The 18,502-nt window shown below is 59.6% G+C and overlaps 1 protein-coding gene across 1 annotated transcript in view; it reads left to right on the top strand.

Annotated features, from left to right (window-relative positions):
* The first annotated feature begins 4,254 nt into the window (after window positions 1-4,254).
* TAFA5 (TAFA chemokine like family member 5) overlaps window positions 4,255-18,502 on the top strand; it is a 178,077-nt gene continuing 163,829 nt past the window's right edge. The window contains exon 1 of the mRNA XM_069491195.1: window positions 4,255-4,381. Coding sequence (XP_069347296.1) covers window positions 4,270-4,381 — 112 coding nt within the window. The 5' untranslated portion in view covers window positions 4,255-4,269. The remainder of the gene's footprint in view (window positions 4,382-18,502) is intronic.

The following is an 18,502-nucleotide window of genomic DNA, read 5'->3' on the forward strand; positions in this document are numbered from 1 at the left end:
CTGCAGCTCTCCCCCGAGGAAGCGCCTGACCGCCCCCCTGCCGCTGTCTGTCCCCAGCCGCTGGCGAGGGCCTGTCTCAGTAGACATCGCTGCCACTTTCCCGGGTTTCCGGCAAGAAGCCCAGGAGTCACTGTGGGCATCCCTGCTGCGTTCACCGCCCGAGTTCCCGGGACCTGTCAGTTCACTTCCCAAAGAGCTGCTGGGCCCCCAGGTCCCGTCCCCCACCTGCTCCCGAGGAAGCAGCCTCCCCCTCTCCCTGGGCTCCCCCAGCTGCTGCCAACTTCCGCCTGCCTGTCTCCTCCAACCTCAATCCCTCCCGCAGTCGGAGCGATCCTTGGTGAAGTGTACACGGGACAGGAGTGTGGACAGCGCCAGGTCCTCACAGGGGAACCTGCGCTGCTTTCCAGAGGAGGGGCACGCAAGGTCGTCTCCCCGTTAGTGGACGGCCAGTTGGAGACCCACACGTGCCAGTCCATAAAACACACTTCCCTTCCCACTGCGAGCCTGCACGAAGCATCCCAACATCCCTCCTGTTAAAACATCCAGCTCCAAGGTCAGGAAGTCCTTGGTCGGTCGGGCTGAATGGAAACTATAACAGTCAGTGTGGAGGAACGGAGAGTGAGCAGCAAAACCACAGCCCTCGCTGGCGGCAGACGCGCACGTGTACCAAGGATGAGGTGCCCGGACCCGCTGCCCCGCTGGAATGCAGGGCCTTGGGCAGCCACCCTGGTCCACCGGCCCTCCTCTCTGGGAGACCCCCCACGTCAACTGGACGCCGTGGCCACCTTGGGTGACCCGCATGCAGGGTGCCCCTCCTGAGGCACCAGTGACCTAGGGCGTGGTGTGGGGCAAGACCGTTGCCTCAAGGGTTAAACAGGTACCACCTCGTGTTTCCAGGATGGAGTTAGGTGAGGGTGTGAGTCTCTAATAAACTTGTTTAGGTTTCAAAATATGCTGTCCTGTTAATTCTGGCTAGTAATCAAAACCAGCCCATCAACAACAAAAAATCATCAATGGGTGGTACATGCTGGGATCCAGAACCGAGCTTTCTGTTTCCTAGCAACGGAATCCAGCACTCTGCTCATCCCCCATCCTCAATTTCCGCGCCGGCCTCTCTCGCCAGGCTGGGACGGGGCCGCAACAGGCACCGGCCTGTCTCCAGGATGCCTCTGGCCGGCTGCGTCTTTGTAAGTTGACCAAGGTTGCTGTCCTGGTGTCAGGAGGCGCCCGTGGATCTCTGCAACTTTATCTTTGGTCCCACCCTCTGCCCTCTGCTCCCTGTACATGTGCCCTCTGGTACCGAACCGGCCTCTCCCAACCTCAGCAGCTGGAATCTCCACCATGCTGGATTCCAACTCTTCAGCACCCAGAACTCCATTCTCTTTTCTTTCTTGTCAGAATTTTCAGTGCACAACATGAACCAGGCACTAGGTTCCAATATCCTAAAGTTTTCCCGCCATACCGCTAATGTCTCCGCCACAGAAACCTCCGGGTCTCAGCTCTCAGACAGAGCAGACCTCGCAAGGCCCCTGCGCCTTCCCTCTGCTCAGAAGCCTCTCCCTGCCGTCCTACCACCACCACCACGGCCCTCGATCCTTTCCCGGACAGCTCCAGTTCATCCTCCCAAATTCAACATAGACCACACCTCTCCAGGAACAGTGTTTTTCAAACAAAATCACTGTAAACCCAAGTATTGGGTGGGCAACCAGCATTTCAAAAAATGAATTCCCATAGAATAGAAAATATCAGAGTATTGTGAGGGTAACTATTGTTTTGCAAAACTTTCATTTTGCATGTGTGCGTGCGCATGTGTGAGCTTGCCCTAAGGATGACACCGAAACCCACGGTCTCCTGGACGCCTTTCCTGGCACGCTCCTCGCTGCACCCTAGAATGCCATTTGGGTCAGACACACCACCCTGTGCACCCGCAGTGCCCTCCCATCACTGCCCTTGCGACCCGGCCACACTGTATTGCAGTGGTGGCGTCCCAGTCTGCTGCCCAGCCCAGCCCCACTGCAGATTCCTGGGCCGTGGAAAGTGTGTCCTGCCGACATGCCCACCCTCGCTGCCCAGCCCTAGTAGCTCAATAAATAGATGTTGAATGGAGGGGTATCTAGCACAGAATAGTTCAGAATGGACAGGATGAAACAGGACTTGTAACATTTAAAAAAGTGACATCCTTTTTTAACAGGATAAAAGGCTCAAATCAAAGGAGTGCAGTTGTAAAGGTGGAGATTCAGGCTCCAGTGGTCGGCCCCCCAGGATCCCATTGAGGGAGCCCCTCCCCAGGCCGGGACAGGGACCAGCCCCGCACATCCAGAGACAATGGGTGCTGCCTCAGGACCAGCTCAAAGTTGTCAGGACCCCCAGCGTCTGCAGTGTCATCTCCCTGCCAGGAAAGAGCAGGGAGAGGCTACAGTTGAGAAGATCCTAAGTGGGAAAGGCAGAGTGTTTTCATTAAACAGGAATTGAGAATTTATGGGGAAAACGTAGCACGGACACAATCATGTTACAGCAAGGAGACTGCCTGAGTCCATGGCAAAGGCTCTTCACTGCCCACCAACCACTGCAACAGGGGTCAGACGACCTGCAGTGAGAGACTGCCCTTCCTTGCCTCAGTTTCCCTGCAGGGTTCTTTGTGTGTGAGAGAGAGAGAAACAGAAAGAGAGAGAGAGAGATTATGTGCATACGTGTGTGTTTGGCAGTGTGTGCGTGGCATGCATGCTTGCATGCGTGACTGTGTGCATGTGTGTGCAGGGCCTGTGGACAGCTGCCCTCCTCCCCCACCCTTTACCTCCAGCTCCATGGTCCCCTTAAAGGCCTTCCTGGACCAGGGCTCAAGATGAAGGGATGATGCTGGTGACGATCCTGTGTCTCCCTGGCTGCTCAAACCCACTCGCAGGCCCCCTAGTGGCTCCTCAGCTCCAGCAAAACCTCGTGGGTGCTCCAGCTCCCTCTCCCTGTGCAGGGTGGGGAAGATCCTGTGAACCCCAAAGAATGAGTTTCAATCAGCACGTGGACTCACCTGCAGGAGGAAGGGAGCGCTTGGGGTTGGGTGGTGCAGCTGGGTGCCGGCAGGGGCCAGACCCTCCCTGGGCAGCAGGACCACCTGGGTGCACACCTGGAATTCATCTCCTGGGCTGTGGAGGGAGGTGCAGACAGGGAGGGATGGACATGGGGAAAGTGACCTTAAAGGACTCACTTTCTCCATCCTTAGCTTGTTCATAGGAATGAGCATGTTTTGCAAATGATAATTAACTATGCAAATAACATAATCACTGTTATCCTGCTTAGAAAACCCCTTTCAATGGGATCAGCCCCCAAACTGGGAGCCCAGAGACAAGACTGAGACCTTGTCCTCTGGGGACTCCCAGGAGATGAGTGAGGAGATGGCTCTCCAAGGACCAAGGCAGTGGCAGAGGTGGATGTGCCACAGAAGGGATGAGTAGAGCGTTTCTGGGACGGAGAACGGAAGGGACTCGCGTCTCCGTGCCTGGCAGTGCGGGCCTAGGCTAGAGGAACCCCCTGGGCGCCGGGCCTTGGATGACCCCGGGTCCAAAGCTGTGCTCCCCGTGGGCCGAGGAACACCAGCGCACACCCTAGAGCGGGAGTGACAGGGCGTTCCCAGTGCACAGGCCCAAAGCACCCACTGCGTGGAATCAACTCCAGATCCTAGTCCGGAACTCACCCCAGGAGAGGCCTGGGACTCCCAGCCTTACAGGCCATGGCGGCGGCGGATGGGGCCACGGAGGCCTCAAGTCCACAAACTTCACGCGGGCCCAGCACGTCCTCTCCGTGAGGTGCCCAGCCTGCGGGTGCGCTGGGCCGTCTCTGTCGCCATCCAGAGGAGCGGCTCGGGCGCGACGTCCCCCGGCAGCCTCCTCCGCCAGTCCCGGGTCGTCAGGGAGCCCCCGGCGGCATCGGGCGCGCGCGTCGGGCGCGCCTCTCCCTCTGGTGCCGGGGCGCGCTGTGCCGGGGCGCGCAGACGCCCAGAGCGGCGGGGCCGGCGTCCCCGGGCGGGCCGGCGCGGGCTCGTTAGGCGCGGGCGCGGGCGCGAGCGCGGGCGGCGCGGGCGCGGCGCGGGGCGGGCCGGCGCGGGGCGGGCCGGCGCGGGGCGCAGTGGGCCGGGGCCCGGGCGCGGCGGCGGCGGCGGCAGCAGCGGCGGAGGATGGCGCGCGCGGGGCCCGCACGTGGAGGCCGGCGCGGGGGCGCGGGCAGGGCCGGCTGCTGAGACGCGCTGCTGCCCCCCGCGCGGGCGCCGCGGTTTCAATGGCGCCATCGCCCAGGACCGGCATCCGGCAAGATGCGACCACCCTGCCCAGCATGTCCTCAACTTTTTGGGCGTTCATGATCCTGGCCAGCCTGCTCATCGCCTACTGCAGTGAGTACCGCGCGGCCCGGGCCCCCGTACGGCCCTCTCGGCCCGGCCCCCAGTCTCCGGCCCTTGGCGGGCGCCCCGCGGGCCGCCTGGAGTCGGTGCGGAGTTGCAAGCGGGGTCTCACGGTCCTCCAGGTCCCGGTCGGTCCTCCGCTGGGCGAGCAGGACTAGGGTCTGCCCGGGCTCCGGGCGCGCGGCCACTTCGGGATTGGGCGCTTCTGCCCGAGCCTCCTTCCCGACTCCGGGGCAGGGCCCGGGCGCCAGGCCCCGGGTGGCGCGGCCCGTCCCTGCGCGGCGGTGCCCGCGGCTGCCCGGCGTGCTGTAGCTGCTGCCGGCCCAGGCCGACGATCGGAGCCCAGCCAGCAGCTTCCCGGCCGAGCTCTATGCCCGGGAGGCGGCGCGGGTCGGGGCGGCGGGTGCTGCCCGGTGTCCGCGGATCGCCCTGCCCAGCGCTTCCCGCCGGCGCCATCCCGCCCAGGACGAGGGGGGACGCGGCGGCTGAGCCAGGAACGGGGCTCCCGGGCGGGAGCGGGGCTCGGGCTCGGACTCGCGGCTGGAGCTTCTGCCTTCTCGGGAAGCGGGCTCCCCAGGAGCTTTCTTTAAAAAGAGGAGAAGTGAGGGGTGGGAAGCCAGGAGGGGGCCCGCCGCTGCGGGCGTTTCGCGGGTCGTGTCTGGGACGCGAGCTGGTGAACCAGCGGGTCTAGCGTAGGGCTGGGGTAGGGCTGGTTGGTCGGCGCCCCGGGCACAAGCCGGGGCGAGGGTGGATGTGGGGCGGAGGGTGACCTGGTAACAGGCTCCGGTTGCCTGGGTGAGCCGGGGGTGGTCTGTGTCCTGGGCACAGGCTCCGCGCCGGGTGAGTAAGGGCTGGTTGGAGTCGCGGGTACAGACTCAGGACTGGGGTGGGGTGGGTGGCCGGAGTCCCGGGTACATGTTTTCAGCTGATTGGGGTGGTCAGCGTCCGGCAGGGCTCGCCGGGGATGGCGCGGGCTGGCCAGCTCGGTGGTGCCTTTCCATCTCAGCGGGAGGGAAGGACGGCGCTGGGGAACACCTGTCATGGAGAACTGCCATGGGCGAGGGAGGTGATGGAAAAATATGGATTCTTTACAAAAAAAAAAAAAAAAAAAAAAAAAGGCCAGCGCCAAGCCTCCCCCCCAGCCCCCACTTCCAGAGCCAGGGGCCTTGTAGCTCCCAGTCCGATCCTTCCCTTGTCTCCAAAATGAGGTTGCAGCCGGCCAGGGGGACCCAGGCAGCAGCTGGGTCGGTGGCCTGAGTCCTGGGACAGGCGAGCCCACTGAGATCTCGAGGGAAACCTGGTGCCCAGAGCAGGAGCTGCCCTACTTGTTTCAGCCTGGCTGTGCATTTCCCTGTAATTGCTGTGGCACCTCGCAGGGAGGGGTCGCCAAGCTGGAGGCTCCACAGTGAGCAGGGGTTGGAACCTGAGCTGCCAGGCAGGCGGGGCCACCCTGAGTGCACTCTGCACTCGCCCTCAGAACTCGCTTGCTGGCCGGCTGCTGAGCAGCGTCTGGGGGTTTGAGCAACATTTGCACCCTACCCGGAGCAAGCCCCCCGCAGCCATGGCGGGGGCCTGCGGGTGGTATTGGGGCTCTGTAGCACACTCCCAAGCACGCAGCTTCCTTGGCTCTGCAGAAAGGGTCAATGGCAGGTAAGAGGAGCCATTCCAACGTGCTTCCTGGTGGCATCAGGAGAGGGGGCTCATCCAACAGTGTCTGGGGAGACTGTAGTGCCCGGAGCCCTGCTGTGGGCTGCCCATTCTTAGCTGGCTTCTAGAACCCAGGACAACAGGTTGCCTCCACCCATCCAGCAGCTCTGCAGGTGGAGAAAAGAACAACTGCTAATTGTTGTTAAGTACATGACACCCCAGCCCTGTGACTTCAACACTCTGCACACCCCCGTGCCAGTGGGGGAGCGCCCTATACCCACTCTCTCAAAATAGGCACATCTGCCCTCTCCCACCCAGTGCCACATCCTGAATCCCAAGGTGTTATCACTTTGTGCCTCCCGACTGCTCACACCTTCCCGAGACGGTTGCCAGCTCTCCCCAGCCGGGTGTCAGAGTGCAGACATCTGCGGCGGAGCCAGCTGCCCGGGCGCACCAGGGAAGGAGAGGCCGGCTTCGCACACGCACGCATCTCCAGGAGGCCTGCCTAGCGTGCTGCCAACGGCTCTTCCACCACGAAAAGGACATTTGGTGAAAATGTCTCATCCAGAATAGCAGAAATCATTAATAACGGAAGCTTGGCTGAACCACATTTTTATAGTTGTTCCCATCCCCATGTAATGGAATAATTGACAATAAGATAACGTTTCGGGCACACCCCATTACACCAGAAATGCACTTGGAGAAATTAAAACATTTCACTAAAATACGAAATAGACATAATAATAATTTATAGCTTGGAACTGCAGTCCTAGAGAAAAAAATACTTTTTTTTAGAATTGATAAAGCAAATAAAATGCAAATTAAACAGTTCCTAGGATTTCCATTCTAGCTTCCAGTGTATCCAGGATGAAGAAGAATAGTTAGCATCTTCGCCTGTAAATTGTTTTTGTTATCAGTAAGGATTTTTATTACCCAAAATGGTTTTGTGTTATGGAGCAGATATATTTGTCTCCTATTAATTAGGGAATCTGATGAGTATCACACAGGATTCAATTAGCCTCCTGTTAGGTCTGCGTGTTTCTCTGCGACAGGCAAGGTGTTCACTTCCTGGTGCCGCTGCAAGGAGACTGGACTATTCCTGGCCCGGTGTTCTGTTGGGGGTATTCCACGGCTCTCGGCCGGTGACAGTCCTTCCCATGCACCAAGTCCATGTTTAAGGAGCTGGGCTCCACCCTCTGGTTGGAGAAAGACCTGCAGTCCACCAATTAGGCTAGTTGCTATAGTGACACAGCCTTGTCATTTTCTCCTGTTGGGAAAGAATTGCTGGGAAAAGCAGATGGGGAGGGGGCCCGCACGGCTCACTTTGAAGTGCATGCTCCGTCGTCTGTGCCCACGGTGGTGCCCGCAGGCCGGGTTTCTCTGCAGCCGAGCTGCCCAGGAGGGTCGGACGCTTGGCGATGAGTTGACTTGAGTGAGGATGAGTGTTGATGAGAAAGTTGAAACTCTTCCTGGTTCTGGTCTGAGGAAACAGACCTCTGGCTGTGTCTTAAACAGAGCTAATATGGATTGTTTTTCCCCTCGTGTATTTGGAGTAGAGAGGCCTGTCTTGCTTAGACATGGTTCTTGGACAGGGCCTCTCTGCCATGACCAGAGCTGGCTGAGGGAGGGTGTGCAGTGCTCGCTGATGATTGATCTTCCCACCCTGCCCTGCAGCATGCTGGACAGCGTAACAGCCTTGACCTAGTGGGATCCTTCCCACCTGAACCCTGACCTAGCGGGATCCTTGACACCCGAACCCTGACCTAGCGGGATCCTTCCCACCTGAACCCTGACCTAGCGGGATCCTTCCCGCCTGAACCCTGACCTAGCGGGATCCTTCCCGCCTGAACCCTGACCTAGCGGGCTCCTTCCCGCCTGAACCCTGACCTAGCGGGCTCCTTCCCGCCTGAACCCTGACCTAGCGGGCTCCTTCCCGCCTGAACCCTGACCTAGCGGGCTCCTTCCCGCCTGAACCCTGACCTAGCGGGCTCCTTCCCGCCTGAACCCTGACCTAGCGGGCTCCTTCCCGCCTGAACCCTGACCTAGCGGGCTCCTTCCCGCCTGAACCCTGACCTAGTGGGATCCTTCCCACCTGAGCCTGACGTTGTTACTGGCGTGCAGTATGGAGGTCGGAGGTGAGGAATGCTGCGCCTTAGCTCGACTGCATATCTGCTATTCAGAATGGCGTGGTGGACAGACGTCCCAGCAGGTAAACGATGGGGGGACAGTCCTTATTTCCAAGTACCAGGGAGCTGTGAGGAGGAGGGGCAGTTTGACTATGCATTTGACATGGATTTTTTTCCCAAATAAATCCTGTCAAAATTGAATCGTGCCTTTCAGTTAACTCTCATGTCCTCAGCTGCAACTATGAGAAGAAATTACAAACAAGTTTTGAATTGTTTTTAATCCATTAGAATACTAACCGAGCGTAGGCACTGTGATGTTGCATTTCCTTTATAAATGCAATTTATTGCATATTTAGGAGAGATTAGAATATGCTACTTTCCTGCTGTTCAGATTTTATTTCTAGAGTTCTCGAGGAAGTAAAATTGAAAATACTGGAAGCTTAATGAAGTGATACCATTCACAAGTTTTTCATCTTTTCTTTTTAATTTCCTACTGACTCTTTATTTGACGAATTTCTGGCAGGAGAAGACGTGCTGTTTGTTTCTTTCAATTAACATAAAGATAAGTTACCTCTTTTGTGAGATTGTTACGAGCTGACCCTGGTGCCGTAGATCATTGGGAGGTGATTTTGCTCCTCATGGGGCTTTCCCTGCAGAGACCCCGGGAGACGGGACTTCCAGGCAGGTCTCAGAGCAGTGTCCTGGAGGGCAGGACAGCCGACTCCTGGCTGGGAGGTCTGCCCGCCCTGCGGCCCTTCCCCTCGGCCCGCCCCAGCTCTTTCCCTGAGATCCCGCCCGGAGGGTCCACACTGGCGTCTTGTTCCCATCAGCAGCTGTTCGGCCTGGACCTCCCCAAGGCCAGAGTCCACTTGAACCCAAAAAGAGGGCCGGGCGGGACGGGTGTGTTCTGCACCAGGCCTCCCTGCTGAATTCCGCTCCAAAATTCCCCGTTTAGGACCTGCCACTCGACATTCACGGAATAAAATATGTAGATCAACTTTTGTGGCATGAAGTATTTTTCAGGTGACTTTTATGGGCGTAATTATGGGAAAATGTTATGATAATGTGGCACTAGAAAAGGGAAGAAAAGCAAAACATTAAAATCCCCATTTCTTTATATAGCATCGCAGCTGCGCTGATTTAGAAGGGCTCATTTTTGCATTAAAATGTGGTGCTCTGAAGTTAATGACCTCTACAGATTGCCACCTGTCACCCAGAGCACCATCAGTGACGGTTCGGCCCCAGCCATCAGGGGAGGAGGTGGACATGGAGGACCCTGACCGGAATCTGACCCGGTGGCTGGAGTGAGCCCTGGCACAGGGAAAGCCCTGTCCATCTCTTGGCTTTTGTTTGGGGGATGGCGTTGGCGGCTGTCTCGGGGGCCTGTGCTGGCGCAGGTGCCCAGGGCCCGTGCAGTCTGACAGTGTCCCTTTCTAAATGCTGCCTTGCATGCTGTGGTGGAGCTTCCCCATTGGCGAGGACCCCCCGGGCTGCCCCAGTCCCCCCCCCCCCCCGCCAATTTCTTTGAAGGAGCTGCATGAGCAGCGGCTCCAGCCAGGGCTTCTCTTCCCTCCCAGATGTCTCCGCGGTGGAATCCGTGCGGAAACTCTGGGTGGCTGCAGAAGCTGTCCGAGTGCTGGGCTTCCCAGAAACGGGCCCAGCAACTGGCGGCAGATCTGGGAGCCTGTCCTTCACCCCAGCAAACATGGCGGAGGCTCCGGAGGCTTAGTAACTTTTACTTATTCATTACAATGGCTGGCAGGAATCGAGAGTGGAATGACTTTTGTCTCCACCTGGGCGAGCGGGACTCCTGGAATCTCTTGGCCCTCTTGGCTCCGGGGGCCCAGTTCCAACTTTGCCGGCCAGTGGCGTCCTTGAGAAGGGTGGGTCTGGGCCTGTGGGATGGCAGGAGGAGGCCTCCCTGGCTCCCTTGTCCCTGGCACGTCACCTGCCACAGGGTCAGCCTCTCCTCTGCAGGGACTAGGCTCTGGGACGCTCCTTCCATGGCGGCTTGGGTGAGGCGGGAGACCTAGCTCACTTAATTAGTGCCCGGGAGCTCCAGCCACTCGCCAGGCCTTGCGGAGACTTGGGGCTTGCATTCCAGGGGGCAGCCTGGGCCAGGCGCTGTGTTCCGGTGGGTTCGTAGTGCTGTCCTTGTGTGTTGCTGCCCAGCCCCTGCCTCAGCATGCCAGGGACCTGCTAGGGTCTAGCCCTGAATCTGTCCTGGGAGCCGCCTCTTTCCCTGCTCAGCCTCGCAGGGCGGCCCCCAGCACTGACCCTGTGCCCAGCCGGCATGTCCAGTCCTTCTCCAGAACACATCTTGCCTGTCCTCTGTCTGTGCCACCGTCCCCTGAGACCTGAGCGCAGTAGCGTCGTCCTCCGTGGTCACTGCCCTGAGGCCACCCATGGCTTCCTCTAGAATGACCCCTCTGTCTCCGTCCCCTCCTCCCCATCGCTCACCATCTCTGTGGCTCGCGGCACTCAGGGCCTCCCAAAGCCAAGCTCTTTCCTGCCCAGTGGAGTCTCCGTCCCTCTGTCCTAGACTGCTGCTCCCGAGAGTGACGGGCGTGCAGCCTACAGGGCCTTCGGGAAGCCTCCCGGGAACTTGGCGTGTGCTCACTGCTCACTTGCACGCCCCGTGTCTGTCACACTCACTGGTGTGAAGGCCCCGCTCACGGTGACGCTCCATGAGTGCGCTGCAGGCAGAAGGAAGGTGAGCTAGACCGTCTGCGGCCGGCACCCGCAAGCACCGCGTCCCCGCCTTACAGAACCCCCTCCCAGCCCCTCCACTGCTGCCGGTGTTTGTCGTGGTCACTTTCTGCCTTGGTCTTGGGCCCTGAGGCCCGGGACATTTCTCCAGGGGACGCACAGGCTGATTCTCTGGGCAATTTCTGACGGTAGCACCTGCTGGGCCGTGGGCTGTGAAGTGAGACTCTGGGGGCTGAAACTCCAGTGGGTCGCACAGGCATGGAAACGGGTCTCTGCAGACTCCAACCCGGCAGATGGCAAAGGGAGTCAGGGTTGCCTGGCCAGGCTTGGGGGGCAGAGGGGGCTGATGTCCTCTGATGTTGTGGCCCCACCCTGAGCTGAGCTCCGTCCCTGGTCCCTGTTTGGGGATCTGTGTGGTCCTGGCTTGCAGGGTGAGCTGCACGGGGGTTGGGAAGGGCCGGGGAGTGTGATCACCCCTCGGGGCCCCTGGTTTTGTGATCGTAAGGAAAATAGGCCGCCCCAGACAAAGACGCATGTGAGTATCCGTGGGTGTTGGCCTTGCCTGGGCTGCTGCGTCTTAGGGCCTGGTCTGTGTTCTTTGAATGGATAAAGGAAAGCAAATAGAGCCAGCAACCGTGGTCCACCGTAAGGAACTGTTACCTTTGCACTGCACTTTCAGAAAGACGCTGGCCAGCAGCCGGCCTCTCTGCCGCTGGGCCTGGCAGGCACAGCCTGGCCTCGGCCCCCTTTCTTGGGGTGGGGGGTCATTCCCTGGCACAGGCTGGGAGGGGCCTGGGCTCCCTGCGGCCACATCCATACTCTACAGGCCCTGGATCCCCAGCAGGTGGCCCGCCCCAGGTCTCCCACCCCTGGCGCTGTCCTGGACCACTCTGGGAGAGGAGGGCTGGCTGCCCACCACCCACAGGGGCCCTTCTGTCTTGGGGAGGCTGCAGCAGCCTCACTGCTGGTGAACCTTGGGCCAGCCCTTCCCCCGTTTCTGTGCTGATAGAAAACCTCTGGAAAAGGTGGCATTTCTACCACAGCACAGCCAGTAAGGTGGCAAGAAGAAACTGGAGCATCTGATGGTGCAAAGCAGCTAACCTGGCCTGGGGAGGCCTGGCCAGCATTCATCCTTCTGGGGCTGGGACTGGGGGCGTGGCTGGAATACTGGGGGCGGGGCTGGAGGGGCAGGGGAGGGGCTGGAGGACTAGAAAGAGGCGGGGCTGGAGGACTGAAAAGAGGGCGGGGCTGGAGGGCTGGGGGCGGGGCTGGAGGGTAGCGGGCAGGACTGGAGGGCTAGAGTCTAATGAAATCCTCAGGGCTTTTTCTCTGGCTGTGGCACTGTCTGTTCCAGAAGAAAGAACAAAAAGAACACGTGGCATCCCTATGAAAAGCGCAGTATAAGTATTCCTGGGAGGGCTTCTACGTTGCCAGGGCAGAAACCCTTCTGCCCTCCCCGGGCCTGGCCTCCGTGGCTCGGCTCCTGCAGTGAGGGTGCCACGTCCTCGCTCCCCTTAAAGGCCTCTTGTTCCGAGGTCCCCCGAGGGCAGGGCTTCTCGGGGCAGCGCTGTGGTCGTTGGGGCCGGCTCGTTCCCTGCGCCAGGTCTGCTCTGTGCACGGGGCGGGGACGCTGAGCAGCCCCCTCCCACCGTGACTACCAGAGACGTCGCCGCCAGACCTTGCCCCCTCCCTGAGGCAGAATCGCCCCATTGGGACCCTGCTCCAGTCTGCACCTTGCTGTGGGTTCCCGGTAAACACACTTGCGCTGCGGTTTCTTGGTTTGTAGAATCGAGACTCTTTGGTCCTGGAGCTCAGCGCCCGGGCTTTTCTCCCTTCTGTAGCTAAATGGGCCAGCGCAGGGCCTGAGGACGTGCAGCCCTGACCACTGTCCCCTGCAGGCGTCCCTCACCCAGGTATGGCCACTGCTGTGTGCCAAGGCAGCACGTGCAGGTTCTGAGCAGCTGCCTCCCCGGCTGTCGGCAGGGAGGGGAAAACAAACTTGTGTTTTCCAGAGCTTGGAGCGAGCGCAGGGTTCACGAGTCGCTTGCAGTCTCCTCTCCGTGTCTCCATTTCTCAGTGCCCACATGGAGCCGCACTGCTGATGGCGACGAAGCCATTTAGAGGCAATCAAACATTCCCGGACCACCAGCGCGACAGTGGCGCCCATCAGCTCTTCTCTTTATCTGCCCACTTGCCTAATTACACGCGCCTTTCTTGAGTCCCCAAGTGTGATTTCTGAGATTTCTGGGGTGTCTAGAGCTTGTGGGAACACATTTCTTAAGTGCCTTCTTCTCCAGAAAGTTCTGCCGCTGCTGGTGGGACCCTTGCCTGCCTAGAGGCAGCCGATGCCCATCTGTGGGCACTGGGGCTGCTCGGGGACTCCCAGCCCAGCATGGACACACCCTCTCTGTGCCTGCCTGCTCCCCCGGCCCTTGTCGCTGTGCGCCGGCTGCGCTGGGCTCTGGGGCCCTTTCTGGAGAGGTGGCGCCGGGGCCAGGGGCCTGCACGGACAGAGCCCTCAGATCCACCGGGAGCCTGGGTGCCGCCTCCCCGACAGGCTATCTGTCCCTGCCCTGTGGCAGCCTCCTGCTGGGGCCACCTCTGCCCACCCTTGCTGCTGAGTTGGGATTTTGGGTTTCCAGGGCCATCTTACTCCCCTGTTTTGAGGGCACAGACGGAGCTTCCCTCCCTGATCCTTGTGTCCTGCATGGGGCGGGTGCCTGTGTGGGATGTGCTGCTGCTTATATGAGTGCAGCCCCCGGGCCCCAGGAGCCCCGCGAAGGCGCGTGTCCCAGCGTGTCAGGGAGCACCCCCAGCGTGTCAGGGAGCACCCCTAACACACACACATATGCACGTGCACACACACACACACAGCACCCCTAACACACACGCAGCATCCCTAACACACACACATATGCACGTGTACACACACATACACAGCACCCCTAACACACACACTGCACCCCTAACACACAGCCACACACAGCACCCCTAACACACACACATACACACACACGCACACACAGCACTCCTAACACACACACATATGCACGTGCACACACACATACACAGCACCCCTAACACACACACATATGCACGTGCACACACACATACACAGCACCCCTAACACACACACATAGATGCACATGCACACACAGCACTCCTAACACACACACAGCACTCCTGACACACACACACACGCACACACACACAGCACCCCTAATACGCACACATATGCACGTACACATACACAGCACCCCTAACACACACACATATGCACGTGCACACACAGCACTCCTAACACACACACAGCACTCCTGACACACACACACACACACGCACACACACACATAGATGCACATGCACACATAGCACTCCTAACACACACACACAGCACTCCTGACACACACACAGCACCCCTAACACACACACAGCACTCCTGACACACACACACACGCACACACACACATACATGCACATGCACACATAGCACTCCTAACACACACACACAGCACTCCTGACACACACACACATGCACACACGCACAGCACCCCTAACACACACACATATGCACGTACACATACACAGCACCCCTAACACACACACATATGCACGTGCACACACACATACACAGCACCCCTAACACACACACATAGATGCACATGCACACACAGCACTCCTAACACACACACAGCACTCCTGACACACACACACACACGCACACACACATAGATGCACATGCACACATAGCACTCCTAACACACACACAGCACTCCTAACACACACACACAGCACCGCTAACACACACATAGCACTCCTAACACACGCACACACACACACGCACATGCACACACAGCACTCCCAACACACACACACAGCACTCCCGACACACACACACAGCACTCCTGACACACACACAGCACTCCTAACACACAGCCACACACACACACACATGCACACACAGCACTCCTAACACACACACAGCACCCCTAACACACACACAGCACTCCTGACACACACACGCACAGGCACACATAGCACTCCTAACACACACACACACACACACACACGCACATGCACACATAGCACTCCTAACACACACACACACACACGCACATGCACACATAGCACTCCTAACACACACACACACACACGCACATGCGCACATAGCACTCCTAACACACACACACACACACACACACGCACAGGCACACATAGCACTCCTAACACACACACACACGCACACGCACATGCACACATAGCACTCCTAACACACACACACACACACACGCACAGGCACACATAGCACTCCTAACACACACACACACACACACACGTGCAAGTCCACCTGCAGCCCGGGTCTGGTCTGCTGCCGTTGCACCTGGCCTTGCGTTCTCAGACTCAGTGTGTCTCCAACCAAACTACCGTCCCTGCCTGCGCAGCCAGCAATCCCTGAGGACCCGCGGTCTGGCAAGCTGAGGGAGGCTAAGGCCGTGCCTGTCTGGGCCTCTGCCGCTGTTTCCCTGACGGAAGTGGATGGTGCCAGTCACCTTCCAGGCCGAGACTTACGGTGGCGTGGACGGTGGCGGAGAAGGTTCGCACGGTTGCTCACCGGCAATCCCAAGGCAAACTCCGCGGCCGCGCAGCGCGGCCAGCAGGCTCGCTGGGGCCCAGCCCCCCTGCCCGACGCCAGGGTGAAGGAGGGTTGTTTGCTTTTTGCTTCAGCTCATGGGCTAAAGGACCGATGGGGCTTTGCTTGTAGTTCACAGGATGAAGTTGAAACCTCACTCAACAAACACCTCCAGTGTGTTCTCAAACAGGGGCGGGTCAGGGGCCGGCTGTGGTGCAGAGTGAGCTCGTGTGGACTGAGGACCAGCTGTCCCCGAGCGCTGCCCGGGGGTGCGGGAGGCTGCCCACTGTGTGCCCACCTCCCCCCGGCTGGGCTGGGGAGTGGCCCTGTGGCAGCACCGCTCCTGCCCAGCAGGCCACCTCGCCAGAAGTGAGTCATCAGGATCTCGCTCGTCGTAACACCAGGGCACTGGCTGCCATCACAGTGTCCCCAAACCCAGCCTGCCACAGCCACTGGAGGCTCCCTGGGGACAGTTGGGGGGGCCGGTGCCTGGGGTGCTTGCCTTTGCCCTGCAGCGAGCCAGTGGGGAGAGGGCTGGGTGGATGCCTGGGGTCTTGTTGAGGACAGCCCAGAAGGTCACCTCAGGGCCACCTCCCATCGGCTGTGAAGGCCCCTCCCTCAGGTGGCAGTGTCACTCTGTCTGGGTCACCTCCCCTCAGGGAGGCTCCAGCCAGCCAGCCAGGCCATCTCAGGGCGTCTGGCCCTGCCGCCCTCGCGCCCAGCCCCCCAGACACCTGAGCCCTGCTGCTGTGCGGTGGCCTGGGTCTCACTGTCTCCACCCGGTGAGCCCCTCCCTTTCGCCGCCACCACCGCTGCAGGACTCAGTGTTTCAGATCCCCCAGGGGCCGTGGCCTAAAGGCACAGGTTGATTGAAGTGGGGCCTTCTCTGCTGGGCTCCCACTTGCTCTGACACCACCTAGTTGCACTTGCATCTGGACCCACCCCCGTTGGCAGGACATCGGCAACCGGATGGAGCTCAGCGGAGGCTGGTGGCGTGGAGACAGGTCCTGCGCCTGCTTCCCCACTGGAAGCTCTCCTGGTCCAGCCCCATCTCTCCAGGGGAGGGGACACTGGGGGCACTCAGGGTGGGTGGGGGAGAGCTGGGGACACGGGTGGGAATGTCTTAGGGGGTGGAACTCTGCTGGCACCCCAGCATTGCCGCTGGGAGAACCCTCCTGGGGTGCAAGAGGGGTCCAATGGCAGGAGGGTGGTGAGAGGATGGCTGGGCAGCTGCTATCAGGGGCCAGGGCGAGGCTCGGGCGTGGGGCTCTGGCAGGAGGCAGGTAGACACCGTCGGCACTTTGGAGGTGCATGCAAATGTTCAAGGCATGAAGGGGGCCCTCTCTTTCCCCACTGGGAGGGCTCACAGGCCTCCAAAAGTATGCACTTTCTGGTGCTGGGGGCTGAGACAGCCCAAGAACCTACTAGGGCCTCCTTTCTCCATCCCTTTCCTGCCTCAGGTGTGTGACGCAGGGAAGGCTCAGCCAGGCTGGTGGGTGCGGCCATCTTCTCTCACCTCCCTTTTCTGTGCCCCCAGAGGGCGAGTCCATCGTCCCCAACCCAGGCCCCAGCACAGCACCCAGCATCCCCCAGCACAGCACCCAGGCCCCAGCACAGCACCCAGGCCCCAGCACAGCACCCAGGCCCCAGCACAGCATCCAGAACCCAGCAGAGCACCCAGGACCCAGCACAGCACCCAGGACCCAACACAGCACCCAGAACCCAGCACAGCTCCTAGGACCCAGCACAGCATCCAGGCCCCAGCACAGCTCCCAGGACCCAACACAGCACCCAGGACCCAGCACAGCACCCAGGCCCCCAGGGCAGCGCCCAGCAGGCCTACCAAGGCTGCAGTGCTGGTCTGGAAGAATGAGCGGGATGGGGGCTGCAGAGATGGGTGTGCAGTGACTTCTTGGGACACCCGATCCTCCTGCCTTGTCTTCAAGCCTTGAACTTTACCGGGAGGGGCCAGTTAATACCATCTGGGGGCTCCCCCTCCCGCTGTCGCTGCCATCAGCCCCTGACCCCCTGGTTCTCTCTCCCAAGAGAGTTTCCACCTGATGTTTCAGAAAACCCGCACCAGTGTTATGTCAACGGACATATCTGAGTGAACTTACTCATTTTTAAACATCTGTGGGATGACAAGTGTCCTCCTGGCCTGGTCACTCTGGAAACACATCTGCCCGGAGCTGTATTAGGGTCGGTGGTCTGGGATTGAGAATCACCGGAGTCACGCTGGGGAGAAGCTAGTTTGTTGTCTTTCCACTATCTGGTGTGTACTTGATTTTATTAAATCAAACTCCAGCATGCTGTTCTGAAGCATGCCCGTAGCTCGAAGCCTCGGGCTTTCATTTTTGGGGAGGTGTGGGCATTTTCTGGAGTGCTTTCATGCTAGGATTTTTCAGCACTTAGGATGCTAACGACCTCTGAACCTGCCTTAAATGTGCTCGGACTCACCCTAGTGGCCTCTCTTTCAAAAAGTCACTTTTGCTCTCTTTTTAAATTATTTCTATCTTGTAGTATTCCATCACCTGATGGCACTTCCCCGGATATGGTGGATTGTGTGGGAGTCGTGTTAATGGCTGGGTGCTAATTTATGTTCCTCGGTTCCTGCGCCCTGGTGGGCTGGGTGGGCCTGCGCCGTCCGGACGTGTCTCCCGAGAAGGCAGGAGTTCTGGAGAGGAGGCTGTCGCTGCCCTGGGGGCACATCTGGGCCACAGGTGGGATGTGGCTCGCGTGGTCGAACACGTCGGAACTGTGGATACCGTGTGCATACGTGGGGAGGCAGGCGCGGCTGCCCCGCGGCGCTGGCCGGCCCACGCTCCCGCGACTCTGGACGTGAGCTGTCGTCTCTAGGCTGTGGGCTTCGAAACCGCCCCACGTTCATGAACCACGGCTGCTCTGGCCGGGGTCTGCAGAGCACGGACCGTCCAGAGTCGCGGGAGCGAGTAGCACAACGTGTCACCGTAACCTCTGGGACCCCGGCATGGGTAGCCAGAG

This window comes from Eulemur rufifrons, chromosome 16 (genome assembly GCF_041146395.1).
Source record: "Eulemur rufifrons isolate Redbay chromosome 16, OSU_ERuf_1, whole genome shotgun sequence".
Taxonomy (NCBI): domain Eukaryota; kingdom Metazoa; phylum Chordata; class Mammalia; order Primates; family Lemuridae; genus Eulemur; species Eulemur rufifrons.